This window comes from Poromitra crassiceps (assembly GCF_964638095.1).
Source record: "Poromitra crassiceps genome assembly, chromosome: 2".
NCBI classification, from domain to species: domain Eukaryota; kingdom Metazoa; phylum Chordata; class Actinopteri; order Beryciformes; family Melamphaidae; genus Poromitra; species Poromitra crassiceps.
Window position 1 is genome coordinate 74,396,017 of NC_139624.1, and position 18,645 is coordinate 74,414,661.

At 42.5% G+C, this 18,645-nt stretch overlaps 1 protein-coding gene across 1 annotated transcript in view; it reads right to left on the minus strand.

Moving 5' to 3' along the window:
• The window catches only part of mtrr (5-methyltetrahydrofolate-homocysteine methyltransferase reductase), a 33,882-nt gene that overhangs the window by 15,022 nt on the left and 215 nt on the right, over window positions 1-18,645 (minus strand). The window contains exons 2-12 of the mRNA XM_083651730.1: window positions 17,608-17,752; window positions 16,290-16,443; window positions 15,982-16,099; window positions 14,766-15,267; window positions 14,500-14,613; window positions 12,327-12,483; window positions 12,091-12,179; window positions 8,414-8,594; window positions 3,308-3,350; window positions 2,062-2,242; window positions 98-216 (exon numbers count right to left, since the gene is read on the minus strand). Of these exons, the coding sequence (XP_083507856.1) occupies window positions 98-216; window positions 2,062-2,242; window positions 3,308-3,350; window positions 8,414-8,594; window positions 12,091-12,179; window positions 12,327-12,483; window positions 14,500-14,613; window positions 14,766-15,267; window positions 15,982-16,099; window positions 16,290-16,443; window positions 17,608-17,751 (1,802 nt within the window). The 5' untranslated portion in view covers window position 17,752. The remainder of the gene's footprint in view (window positions 1-97; window positions 217-2,061; window positions 2,243-3,307; window positions 3,351-8,413; window positions 8,595-12,090; window positions 12,180-12,326; window positions 12,484-14,499; window positions 14,614-14,765; window positions 15,268-15,981; window positions 16,100-16,289; window positions 16,444-17,607; window positions 17,753-18,645) is intronic.

Consider the following 18,645-nt stretch of genomic DNA (forward strand, 5'->3'; position numbering starts at 1 on the left):
TGAGCGATCATCTTTAGTATCCTCCTCTCTATGTGCTGCGTGAGACTTTCACAAATGTGTGGTGTGTGTGGGATCACATGGTGCTGATCTGCCGTACCTTTGCTGGAGGAAGCCGATGAAGGGGGCAACCCCTGTGCCTGGTCCCACCATTATGAAGGGCACCGCGGGGTCAGACGGAGGCCGGAAGGAGCAGTTGGGTCGCAGACTCATGTGGATCTAGGGTCCCGGGTCATTAGAAAACATCCACTTTAATGAGAGTAATTACAGTAATGGTGCAAAGCCACTGGATACCTACCAAAATGATTAATTGATCTACTTATTATTCCAAAAACACAATCATGTGGAGACTCAAGAGCTCCAACTGGAATCAATGGAGTCTATGGTAAGACGCGATTACTTTTGTTTTTAAATTGAATTACATGTTTATTCAACCACATAGTTCAATTCTAAACCATTTCCAGTTTTCAATTATGGCAAAAGTCCTGGTAGTTAATAGCTAAGCATGCCCTGACATATGTTTGCAACACTGAGATTCTGACAAATAACAAATCACCATTCATCTGCAATGCATTAGGGGTGAAATCAATAGATCAGCAGCCTTCTCTCCCAGGCTTTGGTGACAGGGGCTGCATCTGAATTGTGCAACGTCCTTCCTTACTTTTCCATTCAATCTAACCATCGAGGATAGAAAATTATGCAAAATGATTTCAAAGCTGAAGGAGCTGGTCTCCCTTGGCAAGTTTGATAATGAAGGAACTTGTGGCAGACTCAATACAGAGCTAGCTAAGCTTTGTTTATTTCAAGGAGTAATAAATAGATTTTGGCGCCGTTAAAAATTTCCGGCTTGATGCTGGATGAGTGGACTTTGGAGACCGTATAAATAGGATTTCTAATTTTGTTTCTCTTTCATATGAATTTGATGAGATTTCGTATCGAGTTGGATTAGATTTCAATTGTATATATTGTTTTATCTTGCTACTTAATTTAAATAGTTTTCACTGTATTCTGACTTTGCATATTGTCAATCTGAAACTTTTATGTTTTATACATTCCTGTATACCAGTGGTTCTCAAACTTTTTTGGCTTCAGTACCCCCTTTCCCTGATTTCTGAATCCAAGTACCCCCTTTACACGACAACAACATTTTGCTTAGAAAACTGCAAGAGAAAACTACAGCATGTAATGCCATGAATGAATGATAAGCCACCTTTTGAAGAACATAACATTAGAAAATAAGAAATGGAGTGAGAGAGTTGCAATTAGTGCCTCCTGAGCAGATGTATTTCAACGTTTCATTTATTTTCATGATTTATTCTTGCATTTTTCCCTTTTCCCTTTTCTCACAAGTACCCCCTATAGTACCTCCATCTACAGTTTGGGAACCACTGCTGTATACTTTATATACAGATGTGATATTGCAATTTTGCAAGATTAGTATTAAATACATACAGTATATATAGTATAGTAGTAGAGTATAGTATAGTATTAAAAGAAATGACATAGAACAAAGCTTGACCTCTCTTCTTAGCGCATGGTCGAAAAAGGCAGAGTCCTAAACGTCTAGACTTCTCCTGCCTCTTGGATTGTGGGATGCTGCTGACACTGCATTTTGTGAAGATGTTCTCCTCACTCACCATCACCCTCTCTTGTACTCAAGAGCATCTAGAACTTTAGTTTCTGAAAGAGAATGGGCAGTCTAGCCCTCTCGCAATTAGTTTTTATTGATACAGTCAGGAAACTCAGAGGAAGACAGACTCAGAGAGAAGACTTGGTAACTGGGATTTTAGCCTAGCCAGCAGGGGTACATGTTTTGATGTGGGGGTCTTAGTGAAACAAATGAAAACACGCTCGCACCCTACAAGGGCTCCTTTTGAATAGCTTTATTGCACCAAGTGCAAGTGGTAAAGTTTTGAGAGGTCCTAGCCATCATTGCACCATCTGAACACTTGTGCTCACAAATTCTCAGCGCTTGGAAATACATCAACCATGACGGAGCGCTTTGAGTCCACAAGTCGACACCTTTTTACATTCAGTTCTACATGTTACAGTAATCCTCATCACCTTTGGCAGAGTCAGGCTGCTGGAGGACTCAGCCTTCCCAGGGTACACCAGGATGGGATTGATGAGGTCAGACAGCCAACCGGTACACAGGCCCCGCCTCCCCGCGGGCCGCCCAGAGCATGCTGGGAACTCTACCACGTTGAAGACAAAACGCAGCTTTCCTGGATGCTGAAGACTGGAGCTGGAGAGAAGGGAGGTGAGAGCCAGAGAGGTTTACAGGGAGGAGTGGGGTGTGTGGGTGCATGTGTGTGTGTGTGTGTGTAAGGCATACAGACAGAGTGATGAACAGAGGGAGGCAAACACAGAGATGAAGGAGGAAATAGAGTGAAATAGAGAGAAGAACAGGGAGAACAGCGGGGTTGTGAAGGAGGATAAATTCTCTAGAAGTCTGGACAACTACAGTCTGCTGCTGCGGCAGCTTCACGCAGAGCCCAGTTTAGAAAAACGTCCCGTCCAACAAAGGGCTTATCAAAGAAACAAGAGTAGAAAAAGATTTGATTCGATGCCGATTACCAATACAGAATTGAGCGTGCCAAATCCCAAATTTACATCGGTAAGGCCCAAGCGACGAATCATGCTCACAACCGTCTCTTGCTTAGGCAAAACTGTGGGTGCCTCCTCTCCATCCTCTCCACTGCTGGTTTGAAGCACTCTCTCTCATCCTTCACTTCCTGTGGGCCACTGGGGACCTCTATTGACCGCAGCATCAATAATGCAGGCCTCTCTAACGTCTCTGCAGCATCTGATAAACTGCAGTGACCGTCTCTCCTGTTCTCTCCATGTCTCTGCATGTCCCCCGCCTCCGTCTCTCCTGTTCTCTCCATGTCCCTGCATGTCCCCCGCCTCCGTCTCTCCTGTTCTCTCCATGTCCCTGCATGTCCCCCCGCCTCCGTCTCTCCTGTTCTCTCCATGTCCCTGCATGTCCCCCCGCCTGCATTAACACCCACACGCGCACGATAAGTGAAGGACTAATAAGGGGAGTTGGGGAAGTTTTGACATTGATTATTTAGATGTTGCCGTTTCCGGGTGTGCTTTAAAGCAAACCTAATGGGCACTAGGCTGAACAGCGAGAATAAATCAATGACGGGCTAAGTGTAGCGAAAAGAGGATGGAACACGTTGGGGAGATTCAAAATAAGCACGACTAGCGCTAAAGGCGGCACTGTGTATATATACAGTCTATTAATTTGTACTTTATGCAGCACAAAATGTACAGCAAAAGCAGACGCATCTCTTTGTCACCTTACCTGGCTGCTGAATAGGGCCTGGCTTGCAGTTTGGGCAAATGCTCTGAAAGGCAAAACACAAAGCGTCAGTCTCTTACTATTGTGTCGCATCACATCACACGTCAACGACGGGGGGGAGACCGGAAAAAAAGAAGAAGAAGAAGAAGATGTGAAAGTCATTGCAATCTATCGAAATGTCCTACCTACCAATCTATCCTCTGTAACCCCCCCCCACCACCACCCTCACCCCCCTCTGCAACGAACCCCCACCCAGGTAACAGTCTTGTTTCTAGGACACACTTCTATATTTATGAAATTACAAACTCAGGGTTATGGAATCCCAAGTGTCCAGATGTGGAGTCAGTAGGAAACAGATTGCTTATGCAGACCTTATTTCAATGCCAGCCATGAAGGTGCCCTCTTTTGGGTGAATATTTGGTGTGGGTTTCGTCCGCGAGGAGGCCTTCAATAAAATCAGGAAAAGATGTGGGAACGAATAACTTCATCTAGGCTAAGGCGAGTGATTGAGAACTGGATCACTTTTTTCACGCCGTGCTCACAAAGTACTTTCTTGCGTTTCATTTGCTAATATTATCTCAGTGATAAATGAACCTGGAGAAGTCAAGCTGCGCCATATGTACCAGCTGAGCCCTGGCAAAAACACACATTCTTTCTGCTAAGTCCTTTGGAAAGGCAAACAGCTGGACTAAATCAGCGCTCTCGCCTCTTATTCTGGCTCACTCTGACGTCTAAACAGCTCTGGGTGTTTAGGGAGACAGCGCACCACTTTGACATATGAAACTTAGCCTACATTTTGTCTCTTTGTGCTGAAATCTTAACAAGTCGACTGTGATGTATGATGCACTTAGCCCAAGTTTGCATAAAGATTTTTTTTTAAACAAAAGCGCAGACCTGGCCCACACAATGGCCTGCCAGTAAATGTTAAATCATCTGATATTATAGAGAACAAAACAGGCTCCGGCCTAGTAACGGGAAGGCATTAGACTTCATTATTAATTATCTAATTAGGCCTACACTGCAACAAAATGGATAAAATATTCAATAATACATTTTCACACACTCTAACCCAGAGGTTCTCAAATGTTTTTCAGCCAAGGACCCCTTACAAGATAGAAAATATACCGGGGACCCCCTCATTCTGATTTGTGATTTTGGGCTAAGCTTAATTGTTTCCATGTTAACATGCTTGACTTTTAAATTGATAGGTTTGTTAGATTAGAATGTAATCCATGAACCATTTTAGATTTAAAGCATACAATATTTCCGTTGAACTATGAAGCTTTTGCACACACACACACAAACACAAAAAAAAAGAAAAAAAATCCTGAAAACTTTTTGCGGACCCCCTGGCAAAGTGCCCCGGACCCCCATTTGAGAACCACTGCTCTAACCAACCAAAGGGCAGCACAAAGCTAAAGTGCAACACAAAAAAAGCTTAAAAAATGACAACACATCACCACCACCCAGCAGATCTTGTGATCCTCGCCCGCAGTGCCCCATGCAAACACACAGCTCTCCATCAGAAGGTGTATTGAGCCTGTTAACATCATCTTTGTGGCAGCAGCGCGCCAGAGCTGCTGCCTTTCTATCATAGAGTGTGACAGCAAATGTCCGAAACAGAGGACAATCAATCCATCATCTCACATCATCTCACATCACTGCACCATGATGATATTGTTGGTGGAGATAAAGCACACATCATCTTTTTAAACCTCTCAGTACGATGATTCTTGCTGCTGCGAGTGGTTTGAAGATATATCTTGAAAGGCTTAAAACAAAACAAAAAAGCCAGATTGGTCTGTGATCCAAAACAATAAAGTCCCAGGGTTGCCCACTATATTTTCAGAAATGATTATTTTCAGGGTATCATCGATCATTCTGGACAAGAATATAATCTATTTCGTCTTAAAAAAAAGTCTCTCTGCATTGCGATTTGCATTCAGAGGTACAGTTTCAGAGTTAGCAATGTGGCTGCACATTAAAGTTATACAGCTTAAGATACTGTATATGGATAGTTTTATTGGCCGCGGATGGAATTAGGGAGGTTGTTTGCCTTAAGACGTGAAGGCATTAAAGGAGGATTCTTCCTGGCAAGATTTTAATAGCCTATTAAAGCTCATTTAAGTGACTTCCGAGAAAAGAGGACCTGCAAGCTTGTGATTTTCCCACGGCCGTCTAAAGTTCTCCGTGACAGTTTATTACTTCTTTTGAATGAATCAAATGTGAAAAAAGATGTCATATGCATTCTGCTTTCTATGACTTGGAAAGCCTAACTTTACATTTCAAGGTTCTCCAGGGGGTGTGTGGATAAGTTCTAGCCTCTCAGGCTACAGAGTGACACATTCACTTTATTTTGATTCCACAGGTCACAATCAAGCTGGGGAGGGGAGGAGGGGAGGAGGATTTGCCCCAGGACAATATCATTTGAATCATTAGAATAAATTGAAAAATATGCCCAGCTCCATGGTGTTATGGCCCGTTATGTAGTTTTCATCACTGTATGAAACAATGGACCATATAACGAGGGAGCCGAGTCCAGGAAGCAGGTATCTTTCTCAATTTAGAGCCAGATGGGGACACATCCCTCCTCATTATTTACAGTTAGGGGAGAACGGCAGAAGCTGTGATCAGCAAACACCCCCCTCCTCCTTCAAACACCCCCCTCCCCTCCGCTCAGGTTAACGAAGCAGGAAACGCCACGTTAATGCACTAATGTACTGTGACACGGTGACACACTGACTCGGCTCCGGCCATTAACCTGTGCTCCTGCTGACCCCGCGTGCTCCTGTCCTTGTGAAACGCAGACACTTACCAACGAACGGCTCCGCCCCCACACACACACACACACACACACACACACATACACACAACAGCTGTTGCCCTGAAGGGCCTCCAGCATCGCATTTTTCACTGGGGCACGAACGTCCTGATTGCCAATTTCTGCATCAGTTCACCACTGCAAAAAAAAAAGGTGCTGTGGTTGGCAAGTGGGCCAAAAATAACTGTCATTGGGGAGGGCCAAGAGCTGTGACACAGCTGTTTTAGAGGACAACTCAACTTGTATGTAAAGCCGATGCCAACTCGTTTCACTGTCTGGTACATTTCAGTCAAAGCGTATTAGATCCATACTGAATGAGCAGCCAATTATCTAATGGACTGATAGAAAATGTTCCCTTTCCACCAACAGTTGGCTCAAAGGATCAAAGGATCAAATGAGGGACGGTATAGATGGCGTACGGCAGATGTCGCTGATCAATGTCATTAGCAGAGAATGAAAGAATGGAAAAAATGCAAATGGCGCAAAAGATTATTTTGCAGTTACAATAAAACAAGTCATTTGCACAGAAATGATGAAACAAAAACCATATTGAAGCAGTAAGGAATTAAAAGAATGACACAGTCAAACTGTCTGAACATTTGGTATAATTAAATGCTGTAACAATGAGCCCCGGAGAACACACACAGGAGCCTCGCTTTACTGGGGGTCCAGTGACCCCTACTGGATGCAAATATACCAGACAGACAAACCCACCTGGGTAACATTTTGCAAATACTCGAAGGGCACTTGATATAACCTGGGGTGGTGTTGATTTTTAAGTGAAGTATGAAGTAATGGATAAATGGTAAATTATTCTGCTGATATTTTGTGCAGGTGTGGTCTGGTAGGGGGAAAAGCATTGAAATCCCCAATCCCGTGTCAATCACTACAATCACACATACGCCTCGGGCAGCTTGAAAGCTCGCATCTAATGAGCTGAAGGGATGTATTCCGCTTACAAATTCAACTCTTAAAAATGGAAGAAGTTCCGCAACGCCTTGTAGCAACTGTGATCAGCAGGCTAACTACTCCAGGAAGCCAGCATGTTACATTTTTCCCCATTCCAGATATGATTGATTGACTGAATGAGTAGTCACTGGATAAACACTACTACAAATAAATCAGCAGTGTGACATAAGGACAAAATTAACCAATCACAAAAATAGTTCTGTCAACTACAAAATGCAGCACAGCTACATGAGGGAAGGGATACTGTTCGTGCTGTTTCAGCCCAGTCGCCAGAATTTCATTTCTATATTGTATGTTTCCGGAATCCATGGAAATTTAATATGGACATTTCTGAACCAGAATACATTTCTAGATACATAAATATTAACATTATACATGTCAGAGTCTAGTGACTGTCTCATGCTGAACAGACGCCTAAGGGAATAGGGGTGGGATTGGAGGGCCTGTAGTGTCCTCGTCTTACAAACGAGAGAGCGCATGTTCGACTCCCGACCGAGGCGCCTCGTTTTTACTTTGGGATTTAACCCCAACCCAAACCATAACCCTAACCTTAAGTTAGTCCCCTAACTTAACCACGTTGCTTTAGATGCCTAAATATAACCAAAGTTGTTGTACTTGCCTAAACAAACGTTGTTTTATTTGTGTTTAACATTGGAAAGGCAGCAAGGTTTTCACATTACCCGGCATTTGGTTTCAAATGTACTTTGAGATTGTAGATGTAAAATACCACGTTTCAGAAATGTATTTGACAGATGTTTGGTTTCAAATTTACGTTGATATTGTCGTTGATATTGTACATAGCCTGGTTTTCAGACACGTACAATGCCAAAGTTTTCAGGGTATATGCAGTTAGATTCAATACCTTTTAAGACCTTTTCGATATATTTTAAGACCTCAACGCCACTAGGAGTGTAAATCACAAGTTTCATCACGATACGATATTATATAGATTCTTTGGACAATGATATGATATTTGCTGACATCACATAGTCTGCCACAATACGATATCAATTCAATTCAATTCAATTCAATTCAGGGGTCTGCGATCGATACGAGACGCGATGCTCTTTTAACACAATCAACACAACAGCTCCAACATTTAATACCTTTCAAATGGTGATTAAGACTTTTCTTAATACCTTTTAAGGGTTTGAATTTTCTTTAAATTGATATATCAACTCTTAATACTTTTCAAGAGCCCGTCGTGGCTACCCCTGGTTTTATTCTGCCGATTGGGTTGGCTGTTTCCTGTGAACCAAAGAGTTGTGGGACCTTCCGGCTGAGGCAGGATAGATGAGAAAAGAAGCGGGCATTCTGACCTATGAGGAGGCTGAGAGGAGGTGAGCAGGCCGGGAACGCTGTGAGCAGGTCCAACACGCTGAGGCTGGGATCTCTCACATACAGGTTGTAGTCGGCAGCGCCCTGCTTGCTGCACAGCTCCTGCAGTCTCCTCCGCTGCGCGCCGTCCCCGGTACACTCCACCAGGGCTCTGAGGAACGCCTAACCCAGAGAAACACATATGATGTGATTGTGCAGTGCAGTCACTTGCATCCGATTTGAACCTCAGCCAACAGCCAGGGATGTGATTTTCTTTTTTTTGCGGGGGGGGGGGGGGGGGGGGGGGGGCTTCACAATTGAGGTTCCCATTTAATTTCGTGATTTTTGCGTTCCTCGTTGCATCCTTACAACACAAATAAGAAGTGTTGATAAACACATATCATATGGTCACACAATAGACCTAATCAGCGGGATGTTTACATTTACTTCCGGGTACCCCTGAGGTCCACACATTATAATGGCGGTGGACGGCACAAACTGACGTGTTGAAGACAAAAACAGACAAAGAAGACAAAAATGGTTCGTCCGTGTTGTGTTGTTGTTTAATATCATTCATAACAACACTTTCACTAACGTTAGTGGAGACCAGACTAGCTAATTTACCTGTTGGACCAGACCAGAGTAGACTTGAAGCTAAATTAAATTAACGTGGCGTCAGTAGCTCTTTCTCGCCGAGAAGAGCCTGGTGACGCGAGGTTAGTAGCTCTGTCTGTAACGTTAACAGGTCTGCAAAAAAACAGCGAGTTTGACAGACAAACAAACGTTATTAGCTAGCTAACACTACATCAAACAAACACAGAAGAAAGGCTAGATACGTCGGACAAGCATGTTTACCAACCGTTTAACCATTTAAATTGAAAGTAGTCGGCCGAAAACAGCGAGAGGGTTTGACAGCATTTATTTGACAACACGCACATTTAAACCTGCCGCCTTCCCCAAGTGGTACCCGGAAGTAAATTTGTTTACATGGTGACGTCACGGTGATTTGGTCTATACAGCACAGACATCTATGCCCCCTGGCACACATGATACATCATCAATAAGGTTCTTACAGGTTCACCCCAGCTCACTGCAAAAAAGAAAAGCCATGTGTCTTGTCCCATAAATGTGTGTCCTTTATTGTTAATCGTTTTAGGTTGAAATGTTTACAAATCAAATTTGAACGTTTGTTTGTTTTTTACTCCACAGACACTGGCTGAGGGCCAGGAGACAAAATGTGCATTAAGCTAATTCAATTTATTTAAATCGTTGCAATGCAATCCATTTACGTGTCAGATCAAAACAAAATCAATTCTTTGTCTCGGCAGGAAGGAAGGGAGGGCGAGCCATCTGGTATTATATGAATTAATGTATATTATTTTTAGGAGTGCGGGTGATGTAAATGAAAGCGTTATAATGATCATTAAAGAGAGATCGTTAAATGGCAACGACTTAATGGCTTTAACCATTAAGCACTGTGCGATACAGCAATCACAGTTACAAAATATTTTTGCATGCCAATGTGCTCCTGTATAGTTTCAGTGATTCATTATTGTTGAGCGCAGCTATGGGTGGATTAACGGCACATTTCTTGTAGCTGGTACTCTTGTACTGGCAGAATTATGACGCCCCCCCCCCATCTTCCAATCCATTCTGAACAGCCACCACCTCCACAATATATGCACTGATCATTTAGCCCTCATTAGTGTCAAAGAAAGGTGTCTGAAAATGTCAGATTTTCAGGATGTCTACTACAGTCAGTAATAACAATCCAACATTTGGATTTCAGGCCTATTATTGGGATGTGTGTTTCTGACTTTCCACAGGAACACGTGGATCCAAAATTGTATGCATTGTAATTGTTTCAGTACAATCTGGATAATTTTTTGGATAGACAGGTGTTGCACACAAAAAACGTAACTGCCTTCACATTATATTTTCATGCATATTTCTGGCATAGCTGGTGAGCAAAAGAGAAGAGTCAAATGGTGTATTCCAAGCATTCACCAGTCTAATACATGCCACAGGGAACTGATTGTAGTTGTTACAACAAGTAATGAATTCAACATGGAACATGGAAATATGATTATGCTACAACATCAGGGGAGAAATAAGTACTAATGTTCCCTGTCAGGTGATATATTGGTGACCTGCATCTAATAATGTATCACACTGAGTAAATAATATCAAGTCAGTAATCAGTAAATGCTTCACTTGTCCCTAAAAAGGGAGTGGATATAAGCAGGTTTGGTGGCCAATGATAATAGACACAGGGACTTTGCCCCACCTTGGGCTTAGAGAAGTGACACCCGCTTAAGCCAGTGGGAAAAATTACAATGTGGGAAAAATTACAATGTTAGTTAGTTAGTTATGTAGTTTGTTAAAATTAACATAGAAAATTGGCCAATGCATTGAATGTATAACTGTTCTGAGCCTGAAGATGAGTTCCTGCATGTTGTAGAGTTAAACCAGTTAATAATAATAATAATAATAATATTCAATTTATATAGCACACTTCCAAGGACTTCACAAGGTGCAATTAAAACGCAGCATTTATGAAAGAGCTATCTATTTGTTGCCTTATTGTCTTCCTACTGTCATGCAGTCTGCTGTTTTCTAAGTATAGTAAACTGTCGATGCAGCTTGTGTCAGCAGGAAATTAATGCTCTTCATGATGATTAGGCTATAATGATTTGAATAAATAATTAACTTGCTAAATGAAACTGAGGATGAGGACATAATGTTCTGAACAAATAATGAGTTCAACGTGAATAGAAAATAGAAATAAGATAGTTTTGAACAAATAATGAATCATTTTAAAATGATAAAAAAAAGTCTGAGCTATAATTTCTCACAGGGAATTTAAATTTTGATTTAAAAACTGATAAGTCCCGGTTATTATTATAGTGACTATAGTAAATGGCGATCGCAGTTGAAAAGTGGCAAACAAGTGAAAAACAAGTTTGCCAAGGTGTTGCAAAGTCTGAGCTATAATTTCTCACAGGGAATTTAAATTTTGATTTAAAAACTGATAAGTCCCGGTTATTATTATAGTGACTATAGTAAATGGCGATCGCAGTTGAAAAGTGGCAAACAAGTGAAAAACAAGTTTGCCAAGGTGTTGCAAAGTGGTCCAAGCAACAAGTAGAGAAGTCAGTTTAACGGCAGTAGAAACGGACTGGGAGCCAGATAGAATTCTTGCAGCATATTGTACATCCCCAGCTGTTGATTAGCGAGGCACAGCTCCAGATTATGGCCATTAGCTACAGTATATGTTTTATCTTCTATTCTTACTGGCGCTTTGCACTTGTCACTGCACTGATGTAGCGTGGCAACTTTTCATTGGCTGGGTGGTGATGATGTAATAACCATGCAGGTGGAGTATTTAAAACATGTCTCGGTTTGACTCTGAGGAAGAAACTGCTTGTGTGCTCCAGATCCTTCTTTCTCCATTAAATAGTAACAAGCATGTCAACAAATCATTGCACACACTTATTTCCAGGATTCGACAACAAGAAAATGGGAAATGTGAAAACATATTTTACTCAAAAGATTTCTTCTCTCTCAATTATCCCTAAACACCAAAACCATGAATAGGATGTCACATGAAAAAGTGGCTTGTATGCAATTTACAAAGTCAGCAGTTTTTATTGTGCCATAGACCAAAGTCACCACGTACCTTCTTAGGAACAGCTCTGATCTCTACACACCATGTGAGCAGGTACTGCAGAGTCATGTTCTGAAGGATATAGGTTGGCACCTGGGCAGCTGCAACCAAGGAGGCGAGGAACATTTCAAAATGATCATAAATGAGTGTTATATACCTGAGAAATTCAGAAAATGCTAACAACAGGCATTCAGACATTCCAACCCAATGCTACAACACGCTTGAATAATTCAATAGCTGCACTTTACCTTTCTTCTTCGTGTCCTTTTGTAGAGACACCTGGACACGATGGTTCCTCTGGTCCTGCAGGCCCAATCTGTGGAGCATCTCCCCCACCTCAGTGGGCCTGTTTGGGCAGAGCACGTCGAACGAGTCGCCCGGCTGATAAGTCATCGTCGGATGGGCCTGAGAGTGAAAAAGGAACGTCTAAAATGATCAGTTCAAAGCTGACGTTTCATATTAGTGGTTTTCATCTCAGACTGTCATCCATTTGGCAGCAGGAAGTCACAAGATATAATAAGACATAGCTCACGTTAATTGTTTTAGGCAAGTCTCAAGTCACACTGCAGGGCCACTGCAGATTAATACTGCAGCTGTAGTACTCTATCATTATTTAGAGAAATGTTAGGAATATATAAGGGCCTGGTATCAAAACCATATCTCTTTTTTTTCTGGAGGCTTCCTATAGTGGTGGTGGACTGTAGGAACTGAATTGCCCCTCGGGGATAAATAAAGTTTTCTGTATGTGTAGTAGGGTTGTCAAAAGTATCGATAGTATCGATAAAAATCTATACTAAAAATGTGAAATGGATACAATACTCATTTGCAACAGGTATCGATAGTATCGACAAGTATCAATACTAAAAATTTGAAACGGACACAATACTAATTTGCAACAGTATCAATATCAGCAGTACCTTCTCTTAATGAAAAATCAAACATACTACTCACTGTCATTGGTGTCTATCTGTTGCTTCAACAAGCTCAAAGTGTTCCGATAGGCTGATGACTAGAGCAGCGGTAATCTGCTGTGTAAGTGCAAAGTTTTTAATTAGTTTTATCAGGCCTAGATTATGGAGAAGCGTGTGTCTGTCCATCCATCTGTCTTTGTTTACTTTTTATGCATCTTGATGTGTTGTCACATCCCCCCGCGTGGGAACGAAAATGGTATCGAGTATCGATATTTTCCTGGGTATCTGTATCGAAGTAGAAATTGTAGTATTGTGACATCCCTAATCTGTAGTGGCCATTGGACAGACTGTGAAGGTGTGACTACCTACCTGTAGGCTTGGACCCTGATTTTGATTGGGGGCATGTATGGGCAAACATCAATGAGGCTTCCCGTAACCCGGACCACCAGCAAATCCATTTTAATTATGTACATAGAACTTATCTCACCCCGCGTATGCTTCACAGCATGCCATGAAATGGATAAATGATCCTTTCTTGTAGTCTTTGTACTATAAAAGGCGCTGGCACTTTCATTCACATGATCTGTGACTGTCCACCAGTTGTGCAGTTCTGGAGTCTGGACCAAGGTGGCTACTAAACTGTCTGACTTAATATCAGTACAGGATCCAGTGACTGTACCCGCCTTGTTGTTCAATGACCTATCAGAGCTCAATATCTCCAAGACTATTCACCTTATGTTCCAACACAGGGGTCAGCCAGTTACTTCCTATTGTGTTTATACTTCCTGTGACAGTAAAGTACTAGTGAGCAGGTAAAACAGACTGCGTTTTGAACAGGAAGTCATAACACAACTGGGTCAAGTGGGTGGGGCTACATAAGGTGAATAAGGGGCATTGTACAAGCTGCTAAAAGGATGGTTGTGTTACGCTGGAAGCCTCCTCACTCTCTCACCACTAGACACTGGGTCCTTACATCTCTGGATGTTATCTATCTAGAGAAGCCTCCTCACTCTCTCACCACTAGACACTGGGTCCTTACATCTCTGGATGTTATCTATCTAGAGAAGCCTCCTCACTCTCTCACCACTAGACACTGGGTCCTTATGTCTCTGGATGCTATCTATCTAGAGAAGCCTCCTCACTCTCTCACCACTAGACACTGGGTCCTTATGTCTCTGGATGCTATCTATCTAGAGAAACCTCCTCCTCACTCTCTCACCACTAGACACTGGGTCCTTATGTCTCTGGATGCTATCTATCTAGAGAAGCCTTTTTCTTTGTAGTGTATTACTTGTTACTTTGCATTTGGCTTCTTTTGGATTTCTGCAATTGAATGTTATTTGCTATTGCAATGTCTTGAGTTGTTTTGTCTTCAGTTTATTTTATATTATATTATATTATATATCTACTTGTTTTTTTATGTTTGTATTGTGATGTGAAAAAAAGATTTGTTCACAAAAAATAAACATAAAATAAATGTTAGGAAATAATATTATACTGTCAAGCTTACAGAGATGTCCAGCTCCAGCAGAAGGGCAGTCTTGACTGACTCTCCTCTGGTCAGCTGCACTGCCCTGGATATGGCTACCTCAAGGAGAGTCTCTTTCTTCAATGGTGCATCAATCTGACAGAGAAAGGACAGATGTCTAATAAATAGGAATAAATGAACAAGGGAATAACATAGACTTATACTGAGTGGCAGAAGAAGAGATAGAGAGATGGTTGGACAGAATTATGGGACTTGGATATATTGCCTTCATCGTCAACACTCATCACCTCTTCCATGGTGTCCTCCTGCAGTGAGACATCCAGGTAGGGAGGGGGCACTGCAGGAATGTTGAGAGAAGACTCAGACAGTGGTGGGAGGGAGCGAGTCAGTGAAGCTTCCGACACAGCGGAGGAAACTGCGACACCCCCGAGCTGTGTGTCTGTTGCTGAGGCATAAAGGCTGGCAGTGCCACCTGACTCGGTGGCAAACCCACCACTCGCTGCATGAGGTCTGGCCTCAGAAATGGCAGTGTGCGCAGCGGGGGCTGAAGGCAAAGGGGCAGGTTTGGAGTCAGTTTGTCCCAATACCTTGGCTGACGCACAGTTCTGGTTGGTGGTGAGACTCAGGAGTTTTAGCTGCACATCCGGTGCAGATAAATCAGGAGTTTCTCTTGCTAAACCCCTCAGGTCCCCTTTTAGGTGACCTTCCCTATCAGAGGCCATCTTTGATATGGCTCCTTTGATCGCTTCCCACAATCCTTCAAGCCAGGGGTCCACAACCACCTCCAGTCTAGAGACACAGAGCAAAGTCCACAAGATATCATAAAGAGAGTCTGACAAAAGAAATCATGTGTGACATCTCAACGACAGAAACATAGCTTTGTAGTAGGTAGCAGGGTAGGAAATTAGCGGGGGCTCTCGGCAAAATGCCCCTAAAAACATCTAGAATTGCCCTTGGAATTGGGGTGATGGGGGCTTTTAAATGCCCCCATAAAATAAAGAGTTAAACACGTTCTGTATTTTAACATTATTCTTTATTTGCAAAGCGCGACTCAAAAATGGCCAGCTAGGCATGCGTACAACCCCCGCCCCCTCCTCCTACTAGCGTTATTTACCTCTGACAGGCAGCACAAGGTAGCTGGCCAGCTAGTTCACTCATGTTTTTGCCAAGTACATTAATAACATGCCAGACAATCAACAGTGTTGTTGAGATAGGAAATGGGTGATTGTTTATGAACTTTTAGAAATAAAATATGCTTGGATAAGAGTCATTGATTGGTCTGTCATGCTACATAGTTGCAACTAAGGTATCTCCCAACATTTGATAAAATTGCCCTGAAAATTATCGAAATTGCCCCCGAAATACATTTCACAGGGGCAAAAATAGCCCTAGTTTATTTTTTTTAAATTTCTTACCCTGGTAGGTAGGTTAAACAGATCAAACAGTGAAAGCCCCTGTTCTGCTGAATTAGCAGACAAGACTTTCCGCCGCTCCAGAACTTACCCTACACCATCATCTGCATGTCCTGTCGCATAGAACTGTTTGGCCCCAAGTTCCTGCAGGCGGCGGTCAACCGTTTTCCCACAGTTGCAGAAATTTGCATAGTTTGTATCTCCCAGAGCTAGAGCATGTTGAGAAAACAGATGTTTGACCTTTCAGCAACTGTTCAGAAAGTAAACACTTCGCATTATAAAGATTTCAACAAATGTGCTTTGTAACTAAAAATAGCTTGATATGAACTGCACAGTAAGCAATGTATTACACTTGCATTAGCAAAAAGAGCTATCCTAGACGCTTATGCTATAATTTACCTAAAAGTGCATAGCAAATGTGTTTATAGTGATCGGCGGGGAGGGTCTTCTTCTTGATTCCCTTTACAAATGGGAGGGCGTTGTCTGGTGGTTCCCCATCTCCAGTAGTGGACACGACAAAGACCACTGGGGCGTTCTCCTTCTCCAAATTGTACTGGAACCAGTTATATGATTAATGAGTGGTGTTTCCAAAGTCCATATGAAAATACACTACATAAATGCACGTCCTGATATCGCCATGTTGGTGTCGTTCCTGGACCAACATTTGTTCCTAGTACGGGCCTGGAAAACCTCGCCCCAAACTAATTTGATTGGTCGCCGCAATTGCTTCTTCCTGAAAACTTGCAACAAGTAAAAATGATGTGTTTAAGATTAGGGTTAGGATTTTCTTCATCTAACCACGACCAGACCCAAACCCTAAGCCTAACCACATTGTTGTACTTGCCTAAACCTAATGTCTAACCCTGTTTTATAAAAATGTGTATGGTTAGACCGAGAGTCGATCCTCAGTCCTCAGATTGGAAGGCAATCCTAACCCTAACCCTAGGACCGAGCACACCCTGAGCTGCACTTTTTTCACACCCTAACCCTAATCTTAACCACATTCTTTCCCTTTCTGCACGTTTTAAGGAAGAAGCAATTGCGGCAACCAATCAAATGAGTTTGGGGCGGGGTTTTCCCGGCCCATACTAGGGAAAAATGTTGATCCAGGAACGACACCAACACGGTGATATCAGGATGTGCCTACATAAATATCTATCAGAGGGCATCGACTTCACTAAGAGGCCATTTACACCTGGCGTTAACATGCGTTTTCTGCCATTAGATTGCAATCAGATTGTGCTTGACCACATTAACCTGATTCCATTTACACCTGGCGTTAACATGCGTTTTCTATCATCAGATTGCAATCTGATGGCAGAAATGGTTGTCCTCTCAATCCGCATTAAAGTTGCTGTATCCAGATTGAGAGGACACATTGCATTTACACTAGTGTTCAATGTGTACACAATGCATCCCTGACCACCTCCGGAGGTGGTTTGGCCGATCAGATTGCAATTCTTCTTCAATGCGTTTTGGGGGTGTTTACACCTGGCATTTCAAGTGATAAAACACAATCTGATTGCAATCTGATCACAGAAAATGCATGTTAGCGCCAGGTGTAAATGGCCTCTAAGATGCTATTAACATGCTGTTATTTTGTGTCAGCAGCAAAGCAGCACAAGAGGGGCTTAGACATCTTTATTCCCAGTGAGTAAACGTGTTAATGTTTTGACTTGAATGCACAGTACAATGTATGCTGGCTGCCTATCTCTACCTGGTCATCCTGGTTCAAGCAGCTGAGGTCAGCGACCAGTCCGTGCTCCCCTGCCTCTTCTGCGATCCCCTCTGCTATGGACTGGGCTTGTCCCTTCTGAGAGCCGTACACAACCAGGAACCGAGGCTTCACTTCGCAGGGCATTCTGGAGAATCGGACACAACAAAACATTCACACATTTGCGAGACATCATCACACACACCCTTAGCAGGCAACTTTTGTCTCATATGCTGCGGAAAGGCAAACTGCTGTGGTGTGGACTTTGAAGTGAGCTTGTATGGTCATTCAAAACCTGGCATATTCACACAGGCAAATGATGATCAGAATTCTGTGTAGTTCCTCGTATTGTGCCACGGTATAAGAGGTCGAGCGATACTGACATGAGCTAATGTGCAAAGAAATTACACTACACAAGATACTGGAGCAAGTCGATACAATTGCTGGGAGACAACAACAACAACAAAACAAAACAAAACAATATATATATATATATATACCGGTATATATGTTGCTATATTCCATTCAATTCAATTAATGGTGCTTGATTGACATGAAATACAAAAATAGCCTACGTATTGCCAAAGCAAGGTCAACAATCACAACGACACAAGGACAACAACATGCTATTAGTTGTCAAGCTGTGTTTTCCTGGGAGTCTTACCTTGATCCTGTGAGGCTTGAAAGGTAACAGACAGGCTGCCACAGAATGTTCTTTGCAACATTGTGAAGAGGAACCGCTTTGAACAGCCCCATAAACTACCCGGACATTGCGTCATTTGAGACTTTACAGTCAATGGACAGCACGTGGATGCGAGCAACGAGCATGTTATTTATCTTCCCGTTACATCTATGATTTACGGAGCCCGTGAGTGCTCGCTTACCAGTTACCACACGGAACTACTTAGTACAGACAGTGTAGGTGCATGCATTTATAAATAAATAATCGATAACTACCGCTGCCTATTTTGCGATAAAGGAATGCGCCACTAGTTAAGTCAGACGCGTGGATTGGTTTGCAAACAGCTGACCCCCGGGGCT